Source organism: Pan paniscus, chromosome 2 (genome assembly GCF_029289425.2).
Source record: "Pan paniscus chromosome 2, NHGRI_mPanPan1-v2.0_pri, whole genome shotgun sequence".
In the NCBI taxonomy this organism is placed as follows: domain Eukaryota; kingdom Metazoa; phylum Chordata; class Mammalia; order Primates; family Hominidae; genus Pan; species Pan paniscus.
Window position 1 is genome coordinate 4,646,510 of NC_085926.1, and position 14,293 is coordinate 4,660,802.

A 14,293-nucleotide genomic window follows, 5' to 3' on the forward strand; every position below is an offset into this window, starting at 1 on the left:
ATTTTGGCCAGGATGGTCTCGATCTCCTGAACTCATGATCCACCTGCCTTGGCCTGCCAAAGTGCTGACATTACAGGCATGAGCCACTGGGCCCGGCCTCAGGTCTTGAATGTTGACTTTGTGCTTCACTGTCTGCAGTTCCTACTTTCCTACTTAGCTGGAACTTTTCCCCCTAGTGTCTTAAAGTTATCTACATGTTTCATTCAATTTACATTCCCACCAGCCAATACGATGTTGTATTTTGGACAGCCACTTTGCCTTTGGAACTGATGGCCAGTCTCCAGTGGGTTTTCATTTTTATTTTTGTCAACTACTATGCAGCACCCCAATCAGAAGTCAGACTATTTTAAATTAATGCCATTTAAGGAATTAGTTGTCTAGACCACTTGACTTCCTTTTGACTAGGATGAGCAACATCAATAGCACTTTGAAGGAGAGTGACATCTAGTGGCTGGTTACTGTCTATGCTTTTTCCTTCTGCAGGAATAACTGGATTTTGACTCTCTTGGTCATGATTTCCTAAGGGTCTCTTGACAAAATGAGCTTCTTCCCATCCGCAAATCACATACATTTCTTCTAAAGGCCATTACTACTGTTTTCTGACAGCAGCATAGCTGTTACCTTGAAACAAGCACCTACATTGTTTTGTTCTGAGAAATGATTACTTAAGTCACAGCTTTGACCAGCTAGGAAGAGCTAGAGGAGTGGCAGGTCCTTATTGTCTGGGTACTACATTGCTTGTTTTTAGAAGCCTTGCTTCAATATCGCATTACATGATTCAGAGCTTGTTGACTTTAACAAAATAACCTTTCCGTACTGTTTCAGTCACCTTTCTATTGTCATTCGATAATAGTTTCTCTGTCGCTGAAATAAAATAACAGGTGGCTATGATGGGGCAGACCTTGATGTTGCTTAGGGAACATGGTGAATAATAGTGGTGGAACCATATCATAGAGTGTTTTTTCCCCTTAGAAATTAAAAACAGCCCGCAACCCATTATTCAAGGGAAAAGAGTAATAGATATTTAAATTATCAGGATTTTAAAGTAATGAAAAGGTGACACATTTAAGATGCCTTTTTCTTTTTTTTGAGACAGTCTCACCACTCTATCACCCACGCTGGTGTGCAGTGACATGTTCCCGGCTCACTGCAGCCTCAACCTCCTGAGCTTAAGTGATCCTCCTACCTCCCTGCCCAGTAGCTGGGACTACAGGCACGCACCACCATGCCTGGCTAATTTTTGTATTTTTTGAAGAGTTGGGGTTTTGCCACATTGCCCAGGCTGGTCTTGAACTCCTGAGCTGAAGCAATCCACCCACCTCGGCCTCCCAAAGTGCCAGGATTACAGACATGAGCCACGGCATGACTTTACAAAATTCAGAGTACTTGACACAGAGACATGATGAAGATGTTTTTGAAGAAATTACACACTTGTATTTTAGGAGGAGTATTCCAAAATATGTGAGTAGGAAAAGCAAAAAAATATTAATTGATGTGATTCCTAAATTGTGTTCCTCAAAGATAACCTTGGGTTTTATTTTGATGTTTTCCCTACTCTCCTACCCCCTATTCTGTTCCTGTGTCTCCACATTTTAAAGTATCAACAGGAGTATGCTATTCACTTCCCTTTCTTCTTGCCCAGGCTGGAGTACAGTGGTGCGATCTTGGCTCACTGCAACCTCCACCTCCTGGGTTCAAGTGATTCTCCTGCCTCAGTTTCCTGAGTAGCTGGGATTACAGGCATGCACCACCACACCTGGCTAATTTTTGGGGGTATTTTTAGTAGAGACAGGGTTTGGCCATGTTGGCCAGGCTGGTGTTGAACCCCTGACCTCAGGTGATCTGCCCGCCTCAGCCTTCCAAAGTGCTAGGATTACAGGCGTGAGCCACCGTACCTGGCCTCTATCCTCATTTTTAATGGCTACACGGTTACTTCCTTGTTTGGCAGTACTGTCATTTTAGATAAGCAGCCTCTATGGGCAGAGGTTAGGTAGGGAGTGATATTCAGGATCTTGACAACATTTGCCATTCTGAAAAAAGTTGTATGGCCTTGTGCATATGCCAGGTTGTCCTCTTAGGAGAAACTCCTAGAAGTGGAATTGTTAAGTCAATGTTATGTTGAGTGAAAAGTTTTTTGGTCAGTATTGCCTGAGTATCCTTTAGAAAGGTGCTAACTCAGTAAAGGTACTAATTCAATATCTTTCTTTTTTTGTGGGGGGGACGGAGTCTCGCTCTGTCACCCAGGCTGCAGTGCAGTGGCACAATCTCAGCTCACTGCAAGCTCCACCTCCCGGGTCCACCCCATTCTCCTGCCTCAGCCTCCCGAGTAGCTGGGACTACAGGTGCCCGCCACCACGCCCGGCTAATTTTTTGTATTTTTTTTTTAGTAGAGATGGGGTTTCACTGTGTTAGCCAGGATGGTCTCAAACTCCTGACCTCGTGATCCACCTGCCTTGGCCTCCCAAAGTGCTGGGATTACAGGCATGAGCCACTGCGCCCAGCCAAAAGGTGCTAACTCAGTATCTCACAGTGAGGGCCCATTCTTGGAATGTACTTGAGGGATTTAACCAACCAGATCTCATTCTTTCTGAGGGTAGAAACAGCCTTGATCAGTGGCCTGTAGTGTTTGTACCTTGTTACCTTTTCATCTACCTTATTGCCTTGCCTCCTGTTGAACCTAAAAAGAATCATGGATAGTTTTGTCTAAATACCAGACTTGGGTTTGTTTGTTTTTTTGTTTGCTTGCTTTTTTTTTTTTTTGAGGCTGGAATGCAATGGCATGATCTCAGCTCACTGCAACCTCCGCCTCCTGGGTTCAAGTGATTCTCCTGCCTCAGCCTCCCGAGCAGCTGGGATTACAGGCATTCGCCACCATGCCCAGCTAATTTTGTATTTTTAGTAGAGATGGGGGTTTCTCCATGTTGGTCAGGCTGGTCTCGAACTCCCGACCTCACGTGATCAGCCCAAAGTGCTGGGATTACAGGCATGAGCCACTGCACCTAGCCCAGACTTGGTTTTGTAAGGGGATTTATATAAAAACTAACATGTGAACTGAAATGAATTAAATTTGGTATTTGTGCATTTAGAAAAGAAATGAAATGGGAAGTTTTCTCCTTAATGAGAACTTATAGGAAAAGTGAATTCTTAAAATGGTCCATAAGCTTAATATATTTAATGCTTATTCAGTGGTGATGTGAAGGCTCAGTCATCATTAAACTTTATAACAGAATTAAAATAGTATTAACTCTTAGTTTAACAGAGTTTTGACAAAGTTTTAGATGTGATATTTGAGAATGTCTTATTTATCTGTTTTTGAGATGGAGTCTTTGTCACTCAGGCTAGAGTGCAGTGGTACTATCTCAGCTCTTTGCAACCTCCGCCTCCCGGGTTCCAGTAATTCTCCTGCCTCAGCCTCCCAAGTAGCTGGGACTACAGGCGCCCGCCACCATGCCCAGCTACTTTTTGTAATTTTAGTAGAGACAGCGTTTCACCATGTTTGCCAGACTAGTCTCAAACTCCTGACCTCAGGTGATCCGCCTGCCTCGGCCTCCCAGAGTGCTGGGATTACAGGCATGAGCCACCACTCCTGGCCAAGAGTATCTTTATTTTAAGAGAAGTCTTTAGATATTTATTCTCCAATGTTGTTTTAATTTTCTGTTCTTCTCTTGCCTTTTATATGTCTTTTGACAAATGACCATGCTCTTTAGAGCTGCTGGTGTTTAATTAGTCTTTAATGTGGAATATGCCTTCTTGATGGTTAATTTGACATTTCTTTCTAGATAAACCAGTAACCATTGCGTTGCTGTTGTTATACTGTACTTATTCTAAGCATAGGTAGAAACATAATATTAGCATTTCTTAAACTGAAGCCACTGGACATTCTTGAGAGTAAGGGGAATGTTCATGAGCAGTTTTTCTCTTAAAGATGAGCTCTTTGATCATTTGAGTCCAAGAAATGCTACTTAAGAACTCTCTAAAGGTGAATCCTTTCAGCGTGGGCTTTGAACAGAGAAAAACCATATTTGCATGTTGGAAAATGTTATATTTTATTTTACTGAATCCATTGAGTTTTTTCCCTTTGATATTTTCCCCCTCTTGAGTTTGCAGTCAGTGTTAGCTGAGAACTCTTAAGCAGAAAGAACAAACGGCTCTCCGCAAAGAATAAGGCTTCATTCCAAATGGATGCAGTCCAGTGTTTTGTTTGGAAAACTACCTGCAGAACCTGTGGGTACTGTGGAAATCTCTGAAGGGAGTGTAAGCTCAGGTGTGAAATTAGGGAGAACAAGAGGTGGGAGGCTGCTAAGGAGAGTGTTTATGCAGAGGAAAGAAAAGGTTCAGGAGGACCGTGCTGAGGGCAACTTGCATGCCAAAGATTGCCACGTTGCAAGCACTGGTATTATCTCTGAATGTGTCTTGCACCCAGTGGATTTTATCCTTGTGTCACTGAGAATAGCAGACTGGTAACTAATTCCAAAAGAGAGACAGGGAAGTTTTGAAAGGGCTATTGTTTTAAAGAGCTGATACAGATGGGGTCAACTTGCAGTGATCTACACTAACCTGTGTGGATCATTCGCCTCCTGTAATATGGTTTCATTTTGGCTTAGAATTGCTTCCGGCAGTTCATTTTTTCTGAAAAGATGTGCTTTCCTAAAAACACCTGTGTTCCAGGTAGAAATGGAACAGATGCTGAATTTGAAGGAAACAGAAAGGTTCTTGACCTAGCCAACTTAGGTCACCTTTTGAAATGTTAATCATCAGAACATTTCTTAGTTTTAGAAAGTAGCGTATAATAATAATGGTTAAAATTTATGATCAAATGGCAATTATGTGTCTGGCATACATTTTCTCTGATCTCTACGATGGCCCTAAAAGGCTTGTATTGTCCCCATTTTGTGATGAGAATACTGAGTGAGGCTTGGTGGGATTCAGTAAAGAGGACAAGATAATGAAGCCGGTAGGTAGGCGACCCAAGACCACGTCCAGAAGACTCTGTGAAAATGAAGACACATTACCTGGGAAAGAGGACCCACTGGCACCTGGTAGCATCTGGCCCCAAGGAAAGGAGACACTCTAGGAAGAGTGCCTTCGAAACCCTTCTGAAGAACACTCTTATCATCTGGGTTTTACCATCCATCAGATTCCATACTGAATTTCTTCTCAGTTATTTTACTTCCCTTCCACCAGTCTATGTTTGGGAGATGGGTTGGGATAACAGTTTGCTGACTGCCTGGGATGAAGCCCGTTGCCCTTTACCATTATTGTAGTGTGGTAACAGTGCTTTCAGAGTTGCACAGGTGAATGAATTCGGGAAGGTGGCCCTGCCAGACTATTCTAGAACCTTCTATTCAGCTTTACCATGTTCCCCCCCAGCATGTCACATTTGGAATGGTAACCTCTCCCAGTCTCATTTGTGACTATACAGTTAATCCAAATGTGGATTTGAATACTATCTCTGCGACTTAATAAATGCGTGGTTTAAAAAACATTATTAAGCGAAGTTTTAAATGTACACAGAAGTGGAGAAAGGGTATAACAAATCCCTTTCCTACCCATCATCCGACTAGCTATGCAAGGGTGACCAAATTTTTTAATCACTTTGAGTCAATTTCTTCTTTAAAAGTGGGATAATAATGTTCTTTTCACGGAATGATTATAAAATTGATTACATTATGATTAATGTCTAACAAGAATAGCTGATAACTCCATGTGTGCTACGGTGTATCAGGTACTGTGCAGTGGAGTTCGTGTGAGGTGCAGGTACCATTTGATCCTTATTTTACAAAGGAGGAGACCCAGGCTCACTGATATTAAATAACACATTCAAGTTCACAAAACCACAGACCACCCAAATCCAGCATTTAAATTCAATCTTCTTTTACTCCAAAGCCTTAAAGAGGACTTTCACAGATTATAAAGGGGCTATGCAAATTCCCTCCCTCCCCGACCCTATTTTCTTTGAAGATATTTCAGCTTTTGACTTACTCTCACCCTAAGCAAATACCCATGAATTCCTTAAAGAAAGAAAAAAAAGCATTTTAAAGAAGGCAAAAAGGCCAGCCAAGCAAAGGCAGAGTGGATGGGCTGTTTGAACCCCTTGGCTCTTTTCGTGAAGCCTCAGGGTGTGTCCTCAGGGATTTTCGTATTTCGGTGGTTCTTGTATGAACCGGCGACATTTGTTCTGCGTCACTGCAGTGGGATAGAACACATGGTTTCCTCTTTGTGATCAATCTTTCTTCTCAATGCACAGCATGCTGCAGACTTGGAAAAGAAGCAGAATGAGACAGAAAACAGGAAATTGCTGGGGACCGTAATCCAGTATGGCAATGTGATCCAGGTAGGTCAAGGCAGCTCTTCCCTTCTGAAGCTGAAGCGTTACAAAGAATGCAGCTGAGGAAACAAACACCTAAGACAGGGTTTGGACACCTTTACAGTAGGACTCCATGGAGGCAGCCAGTTTATTGCAAAAAGTCTAGTGTTTCTTGTTAGATGTGATAGACTCTTTGGGCTATTCTGCTGGTCATCTCTCAGTGTGAGCATCTACTTCTCTCTGTCTGTGGCTGATCATTTCACTCCAGACACTTCAAATGGGAAGCTTCCTACTTGAAAAGGAACCTGGCTGTGGCGGTTCTGTTTAACTTGTAATGCTTGAAAATTCTTCCTATTTGGTGAAAATTAGCTTCCCTATAACTTTTATCTACTGGCCAAAAACAGCTGCTCCCAGGAGGTAATAAGAGCAATTCTGTACCTTTGGGACTTTTTAAATAAAAAATATTTATCATTTTGATACATTTTATACTTATCAAAAATATTTGATTGTTTTTATGTCTACTCTCATGGGTTGCTTATCCTTTGTGCCTTTAAATTTGCCGTGGAGATAAAACATAATCCAGGAAAAGCTAAACAGGTTTTGCTCAGAAGATCTCTCTGGGTCCATGCCAATCTTGCAGGAAGCCCAGGGCCACATGTGGCTTTCTTGATTTGTCCAGGCACAAAGAGTAGTAGTTACCAACTATTGAGCACCTAGACCCATTTGGTGATCTTCCTTCATTATTTTCCTTTTTGGAAGATTTTGCCTGCTATGTAAACATTACTAATTACATAGGAGTCCTTCCCCTTTCTCTTGCTATTAGGTATAGAGCAGGGCTAATCAGGAAGATGGGAACACTAGTAAAAGATTAGTAAAAGCAACCTTTGGGGGTTAAATGGGTTCTTATATTAGGCCTTTTGAAATAGTGAAGGTAGCTTCCAAAATCTGCTTGAAGATTAGATCCTGCCAGTCCCACTCATGCACTTCCTCCTCCTTAAGTTCCATCCTCTTCAGAATGGACACAAGTGTCCAGGTGGGCTTCAAGTTCAATGTCAGCTTTATTACTAGGCCAGGCCAGTGCCCTGAAATTCAGAGTACAAGACTTCCTGATTTGGTTAGATTGGAGAATATGGCTTGACATGAAGATGAAAGGTGCAGAGGCTAAGGACGTAAACTTTTAAATGCATTCCGATTTAGGTTTTGTACCTCACTGTGAGATTTGGGGCAAGAAATCTTGCCATGTATCACTTTGCTCACCAGCAAAATGGAAATGGTAATGGCATCTGCTCTTTAGGATGGTTGAGAGGTGCCTGTCCCAGAATAAGCTGTGGCTACACGATAATTAATCTTAGTTATTATTACTTCCCCCAGCCCTGGATCTTGGGGGCCTACCTGTAGGTAACTTTCGTTTATAAACAAACTGAGTCTGGCACCTAGACAGATGTGTGCAGGACCAGAGGTTACTCACCAGGGGAACAGTTGAGGGGTTGGGAAGACGTTGCCTTCTCCTTATTTATTTTAGCTAGGGGTCATCGGGGCTTATGGATCAGACAGGTTATTCTTCTACCTCCAAGTGCGCTGTTCGGGGATTTGGAGGACCTCCTAACAGTTCTAGCAGCTGTATCTGTTACATGTGAAAAGGAGGATAATCGCAATTACCAATGGAGTCTTATGCTGGTTGTACCATTTCTCAAGGGATTGGGCAGTCTTTCGTATTCCCTTCCGCTTTCTCTTATAGCCTGTTGAGTTGGGAAGCCTTGGCCAACTCTTTCTGATCTAAACTGACTATCAGACACGTTATATCCCCTCTAGGTCTTCAGTCTTTCCATATTCCTCATGTAATTATTACCCCAAAGTCAAGAAGAAAGTACTTGGAAATTCAAGCCATTTTTTCCAAATGAAATGACAATCCCCTAAAGGGGTTGCATTTTATTTTATTTAATTTTTTTAGAGACAGCGTCTTGCTCTGTCACCCAAGCTGGAGTACAGTGGTGTGATTTCGGCTCACTGTAGCCTGCAACTCCTGGGCTCAGGTGATCCTCCCACCTCAACCTCCTGAGTAGCAGGGACTCCAGGTGTGTACCCCCACACTTGGTTAATTTTAAATATTTTGTAGAGACAAGATCTCCCTGTGTCGCCCAGGCTTGTCTCAAACTCCTGGGCTCAAGCAGTCCTTCTGCCTCTGCCTCCCGAAGTGCTGGGATTACAGACATGAGCCACTTCGCCTGGCCCTGCGTTGTTTTTTAAACTGTTGCCTGTGCTCAGAGTGGCCTTCCTCAGCTCCACCTTTGTGTCAGGGCATGCCACACTGCAGTTCCTTAGCCCGTTCACATAGGGTTAGGCCCACCCCACTGACGGATGGCAGGTTATGATGGCACAGTTGACCTGAGCAACATCCATCTTGTCCAAGGCTTTGCTGAAAAATAAAACATGGTAGTTTTTCTTGTATTCTGCCCTCTCTTTCTGCTCCCTTTTCTCTTCTTCCTTTTCTAATCATCTGCAGCCGTAGGCACTTTGTGATTCTCTAGCTTCACCAGCAGCTCAGTGGTAGGAGGAATGTTTGCTACATAGTTGGTATGACTGAGGGGAGGAATGTTTGCTACATGGTTGGTATGATTGAGAGAAGGAATGGTAGAAAATTCAGATTTGCTGACATTCACTTTATTCTCTTGGTGGGTTTTTAGCTCCTGCATTTGAAAAGTAATAAATACCTAACAGTGAATAAGAGGCTTCCCGCTCTGTTGGAGAAGAATGCCATGCGAGTCACGTTGGACGAGGCTGGAAACGAAGGCTCCTGGTTTTACATTCAGCCATTCTACAAGCTGCGATCCATCGGCGACAGCGTAAGTGCGGATTCTCCCCCTGGAACGTCTTCCGTGCCGGGCTTCCAAGCGCGACTGTGTATCAGAGTCAAGGAGGAGACTTTGCAAGTTGGAACCAGAGGCTTGTCCTGTGTAAAGAGAAGGGAATTGCTATGGAAACTAGTGTTTGGGAAACAGGGAACTGTGGAGAGAAGTGTGACCTAAATACTGTCACTGTGTTTTTCCTCCTGGATGTCTGAAAACATTGTATGAACAGCCCATCGCCTTAGGAACTTTACCACAAAAACAGCTATTCCGTGTTAATGTCCTGGAGAGGGTCCCTGTCATTCCAGATCCATTAGTGGAATAGAAATATCTTTTCTATCTTGGAAATAAAGTTCATAAAGGATAGAGGATGGAAAAGAAATAACCATAGTAGGGAAGGAGAGTAGAATTTGGGATCAGCCTCATTTGTTGCTGTGTCGAGAAGCCGGCAGGCTCCCCGTCGTGTTCAGCAATGCAGTGGGTCTGCAGCAGGGCCCACTCCTGAGGGTTCCATAGTACATAAAGCCACAGGAAAGCTTTTCAGGGAGACTTAGAGCAGTACTGATATTTGTTGGCTGAATTAGTCAGCCATTACCTGGGCATATACTTCACAGTGACTGTGGTTAAATGCTATCAGCTGTATTTTTGACCTTGTTAACGATTCTAAAGTAGCTGCTTTTTATTGAAAAATATGCCACAAACAGCATGAAATAGTCTCAAAATGCTCAACCAGCCTTAACTTTAAAACTGGTTTTGACACTTTTTAATAGTGCCATTTAAATTTACAAGCTTTGGGAAGTTTGTGTATATGATAGGGAATGTACCAGAAACATCTACTACCAGACCATTCCCTCATAGTTGGTAAATAATTGATCCTTAACGGTGAACAGAAAGAAAAGCCCAGTAAAACTTAGGTTACACCAAAAGTGTTGGATTTATCGAATGAACTTATATTCATTTGGAGTTAGAGAAAATTCCATTGTATATGCTCCTCAAATGTGATAAGCTTGAAAATAGATGGTTTTTCATGTTAGGAAACTGTCTTTTCTAACCAAAAATAAAAGACAAGTGTGCCTTGTTCTGAATTTCATTTTCAGCACATCCTTTGGTTTCCTCTCCTTTAAACGAATCTGTGTGTGGCCATGACTTAGTTGAGAAGATGAGATGGACTTGAATTTAAAATAGTATTTTACAAAGAATAGGTGTAGACCCATTTGTGGGCCATGAAATCAGTTTAGTGGCTTGTGACTATCCTTTTTGAAAGTGGGATAGAACAGAAAGATCAGACTGTGTTACACCACATAATGATAAGTATTGTTTTTTTTTGGGGGGGATAACTTTTGTTTTAGTTACATATATATATAGTATTGTAATTATAGAAACATGCGTATAAGTCTCAATGGCTGTATATATGACTTGATCATAGACAATGTATTTCCGAATGTTATAGTTAAAATATGAAAGTAATTGTTTTAGAAACATAAAGTTATGGCTTTGTCAAAGATAAAGACTTACTCAGACTCTATCTTGTTTTTTCTTAAATTTAGTTAAAACTTATTTATATAGGTACCTTAAACTGAACAGTTGTTTTTTTTTTTTTTTTTCCTGCTCTGAACTGGCTTTGAAACATCTCTGTATAATCAGTGACACTCGAGGAACAACATTCAAGCTTAGCCTTGTAAACATGACCCCCTCTGCACAGGGTCAGGTTTTAAAGAAGGCGTGGTGTGTGCTACATCTTTATACTTGCTGGGGATAGGCCTTGCCTTCTTCAGCACAGACTCATATGTCTTCTAGAACTGCCCAGTGGTCAATCCGCAGTCCTTATCAGTTTTGTGCAAAGCTCTATTGCTCCTTTCCTTTCCAGGTGGTCATAGGTGACAAGGTGGTTCTGAACCCCGTCAATGCTGGTCAGCCCCTACATGCTAGCAGCCATCAACTGGTAGATAACCCAGGCTGCAATGAGGTAAGGACATTGAGTTATGTGGGTGGGTGTGGTTATCCTGCAGGAGCGGGTCTGGCAGGCGCCAGTGCATGCGTGTGCTGAGAGTGACTTCAGCAGTGACTTGGGGCAGGGTGCCCATTCTGCAGGTGAAGAAACAGGCCCAGGGTCAGGGCTGCCGTGTAAGGTTGTGCAGCTGTGTGCAGTGGGTAGTAGATGTGGACCGATACTCGCTCTAGTGCTCAGTTTGCGAAGCCTTGCATCACTGAGGGATTGTTTTTTCATTGGTGAAGCCAGAGATGACCCCTTTTACTAATTTTTTTCTGGCCATAGGAGCACCTTTTTCTAATTTGTCTCCATATACAGGGTGCCTCTTTCTAACTGTTCAAAAAGGAACACTGCAGCTTATCAGCAGCCCTGCAAGAGTGATAGCTTGCTTTTGGCAATACATCTACTTCTCCTCTAAATTAGCAATTATAGGATGCAAGGATGTTACTTCCTTGTGACATAAATATTTGTCTGATGGGTAAGGACATAAACTCTTCAGTGGGATAGATGTGGGTTCACATCCTGTCTGCCTTTCCAAGCTCTGTGACGGCAGGTTGGTTACCCGGTCTCCCTGCATATCAGTTTCCTTATCTCTGAAGTGGGGGCGGTGGTCAGACCTATTTTTTAGGGTGTTGCCAAGAATTAAAGGAGATTGTGCATGTTAGCACCTAAACCTAGTGCCTGGCACAGATTTAGTGCACAAAGAATGGCTGCTGTTGTTAACAATGATCATTAACATTTTCGAGTGTATACACTGGACTCATTTTTTTTCCCTTTATGGCTCATCCCATTTTATAAGTACTTGTTTTCATCAGGCCTTTACTTTCTGGCTACAGAACAAGAGACTTGGAGGAAAATGAAAATATCATTCCAGAAAGGCAGGAGGGTTGGTTCCATTAGTCATGGTTGGAATGTGCATAGTGATTGGTGCAAATGAACCATTTATTGCCAAACTCTGCCAACAGGCCAGTTGATTTTGCAGGTGCTGTGATTTTAGTGGCGTCAATCTTTAGAGTTTTTAGTCTCAAGTACAGCCTTGCTTCCTAGGCTGCGGTGAGAAGTTTGGGGGCTGGATGACACAGTTGTTGTGAGGGGTACATGAAAAAATAACTCGAATCTGTGTTTCAGGTCAATTCCGTCAACTGCAATACAAGCTGGAAAATAGTCCTTTTCATGAAATGGAGTGATAACAAAGACGACATATTAAAGGGGGTGAGTTTGATGCTTGATGGGCTGAGCATTACTTGGCTCTTCTTGGGGGCAGCAGTCTAATTCTGTTTTTAAATTCTTTTTTCCTTTATTCTTTCTTGTGTTGACTTTCAGGGTGACGTGGTGAGGCTTTTTCATGCTGAGCAGGAGAAGTTTCTCACCTGTGACGAACACAGGAAGAAGCAGCATGTCTTCCTGAGAACCACGGGCCGGCAGTCGGCCACATCTGCCACCAGTTCAAAAGCCCTGTGGGAGGTGGAGGTAAGGGTAGGGTGGAGAAAGGGCTCACGGGTTTAGAGGATATAAGCCTGTGTATAGGCTCTCTCTATATCTATTCTACAAATATACATACATACATATACCTATATGTGTCTATACACCTATATGCACACACCTACACACGCACACACACACACACAGAGAATACATGTGTGTGTATATATATACGTCACAAACAGGTACTTATACCCACCTTATTCCAAAAATGGGTTGGGGATGGCTTAGTGAAGTAAGTGCATCATGGCGTATCATGGTGCTGCATATTTGTGCAGAAGGAAAGAATAAGTACTTTGGAAACAAATTCCAAAATGAAATTAGAAATAGCTTTCTCTGAGCCATCTAATCGCTTCTATTGTTTTCTTTCCTTTGCTCATTTATCTATCACAACAATATTTAACCAGGTGTCTACCTGACACGATACATAGGTGATGCCCACATTGGTGATGGGGCAGAAATGAGAAGATATACACCCAGATAACTGGAACACACAAGGGGATGGTGAAGGTGATAAGAGGCATATTCCACATGCTCTGGAGGTTTCAGTGAGAGAGGGTGAATGTCTGGGTGGGTGAAGAATTAAGGAAGACTTCCTGAAGGAGATAGCATCTGATCTGGTACCTGCAGGATGATTTGTATTTCAGAAGGAAGAGATGAATGGAGTAGGTTACTTCATGTAAGAGAATGGTGCAGAATGTGGAAACATGAGGCAGCGTGGGATAAAACTCAGTAACTTGTTTGGTGAAGGGCATGGGATAGGCATGGGAAATTAAACAGAAACTGTTTTTGGAGACCAGAGGCTGAAGGGCCATATATCCAGGCTATAGGGAGTCGGGATTTAATTTATGGGCAGGGGAGAAATTTGGAAAGTTGTTTGAGGAAGGGAATAACATAATCAGTGTGCAACTTAAAGAAGCTAGAAGATTCTGCCCACAGCATGTAATTTATTGTAAGGAGAGTCTAGAATTGCAGGACAAAGGAGGAAATGTTCTGAATGCTTGGCGAAAGAGGCAATGGACAGCTTCAACTAACATGGAGCTCTTTCTTCACCTCAAGCCTTCCTTTCTGTGTAGTTGCAGCATGAATTAGAATTCTAATTCAAATTTCTAATTTGAATAGATAAATTTTTCTGTCTCTGCTTGCCTTCTCTTTTCCTCCTCCCTAGCTTCAATTGTTTCATGTTGCTACTGAGGTCTAGCCTATGTATAGTATAGTAAAGTGCCCAAGTCAAGAGTATACAACTCAATGAATTTTTACGTATACATTCAGCCATGTAACCAGCACCTAGAACAAGAAATAGAACGATAGCAGCACCCAGAAGGTCCCTTGAGCCTCTCTTTCCAGGCAATGTTTCCTTTTTCCTCCTGGAGACTTCTATTGCCTGTTCTTGAACTTTGTATAAATGGAGTCATACAGTATACAGTCTTTATGTTCTGTTTTTTTTCACTCAGTATAATTATTTTGAGATTCATATATATTCTTGCATGTATCAAATTAATTGTTCCTTTATATTACTGCATAATACTCCCATCATATGGATACACCACAATTTGCTAATCTATTCACCTGCTGATGGTCATTTGAGTTGTTCCCAACTTCTGGCTATTTCAAATAAAGCTTCTAGGGATATTTATACACAAGTTTCTGTATGGATGTAACTTTTCT

General features: G+C 42.2%; 1 protein-coding gene across 1 annotated transcript in view; it reads left to right on the plus strand.

The window, feature by feature from the left end:
• Positions 1-14,293, plus strand: part of ITPR1 (inositol 1,4,5-trisphosphate receptor type 1) — a 354,118-nt gene that overhangs the window by 139,610 nt on the left and 200,215 nt on the right. The window contains exons 6-10 of the mRNA XM_055109477.2: positions 6,248-6,334; positions 8,992-9,150; positions 11,021-11,119; positions 12,272-12,355; positions 12,467-12,613. Coding sequence (XP_054965452.1) covers positions 6,248-6,334; positions 8,992-9,150; positions 11,021-11,119; positions 12,272-12,355; positions 12,467-12,613 — 576 coding nt within the window. The remainder of the gene's footprint in view (positions 1-6,247; positions 6,335-8,991; positions 9,151-11,020; positions 11,120-12,271; positions 12,356-12,466; positions 12,614-14,293) is intronic.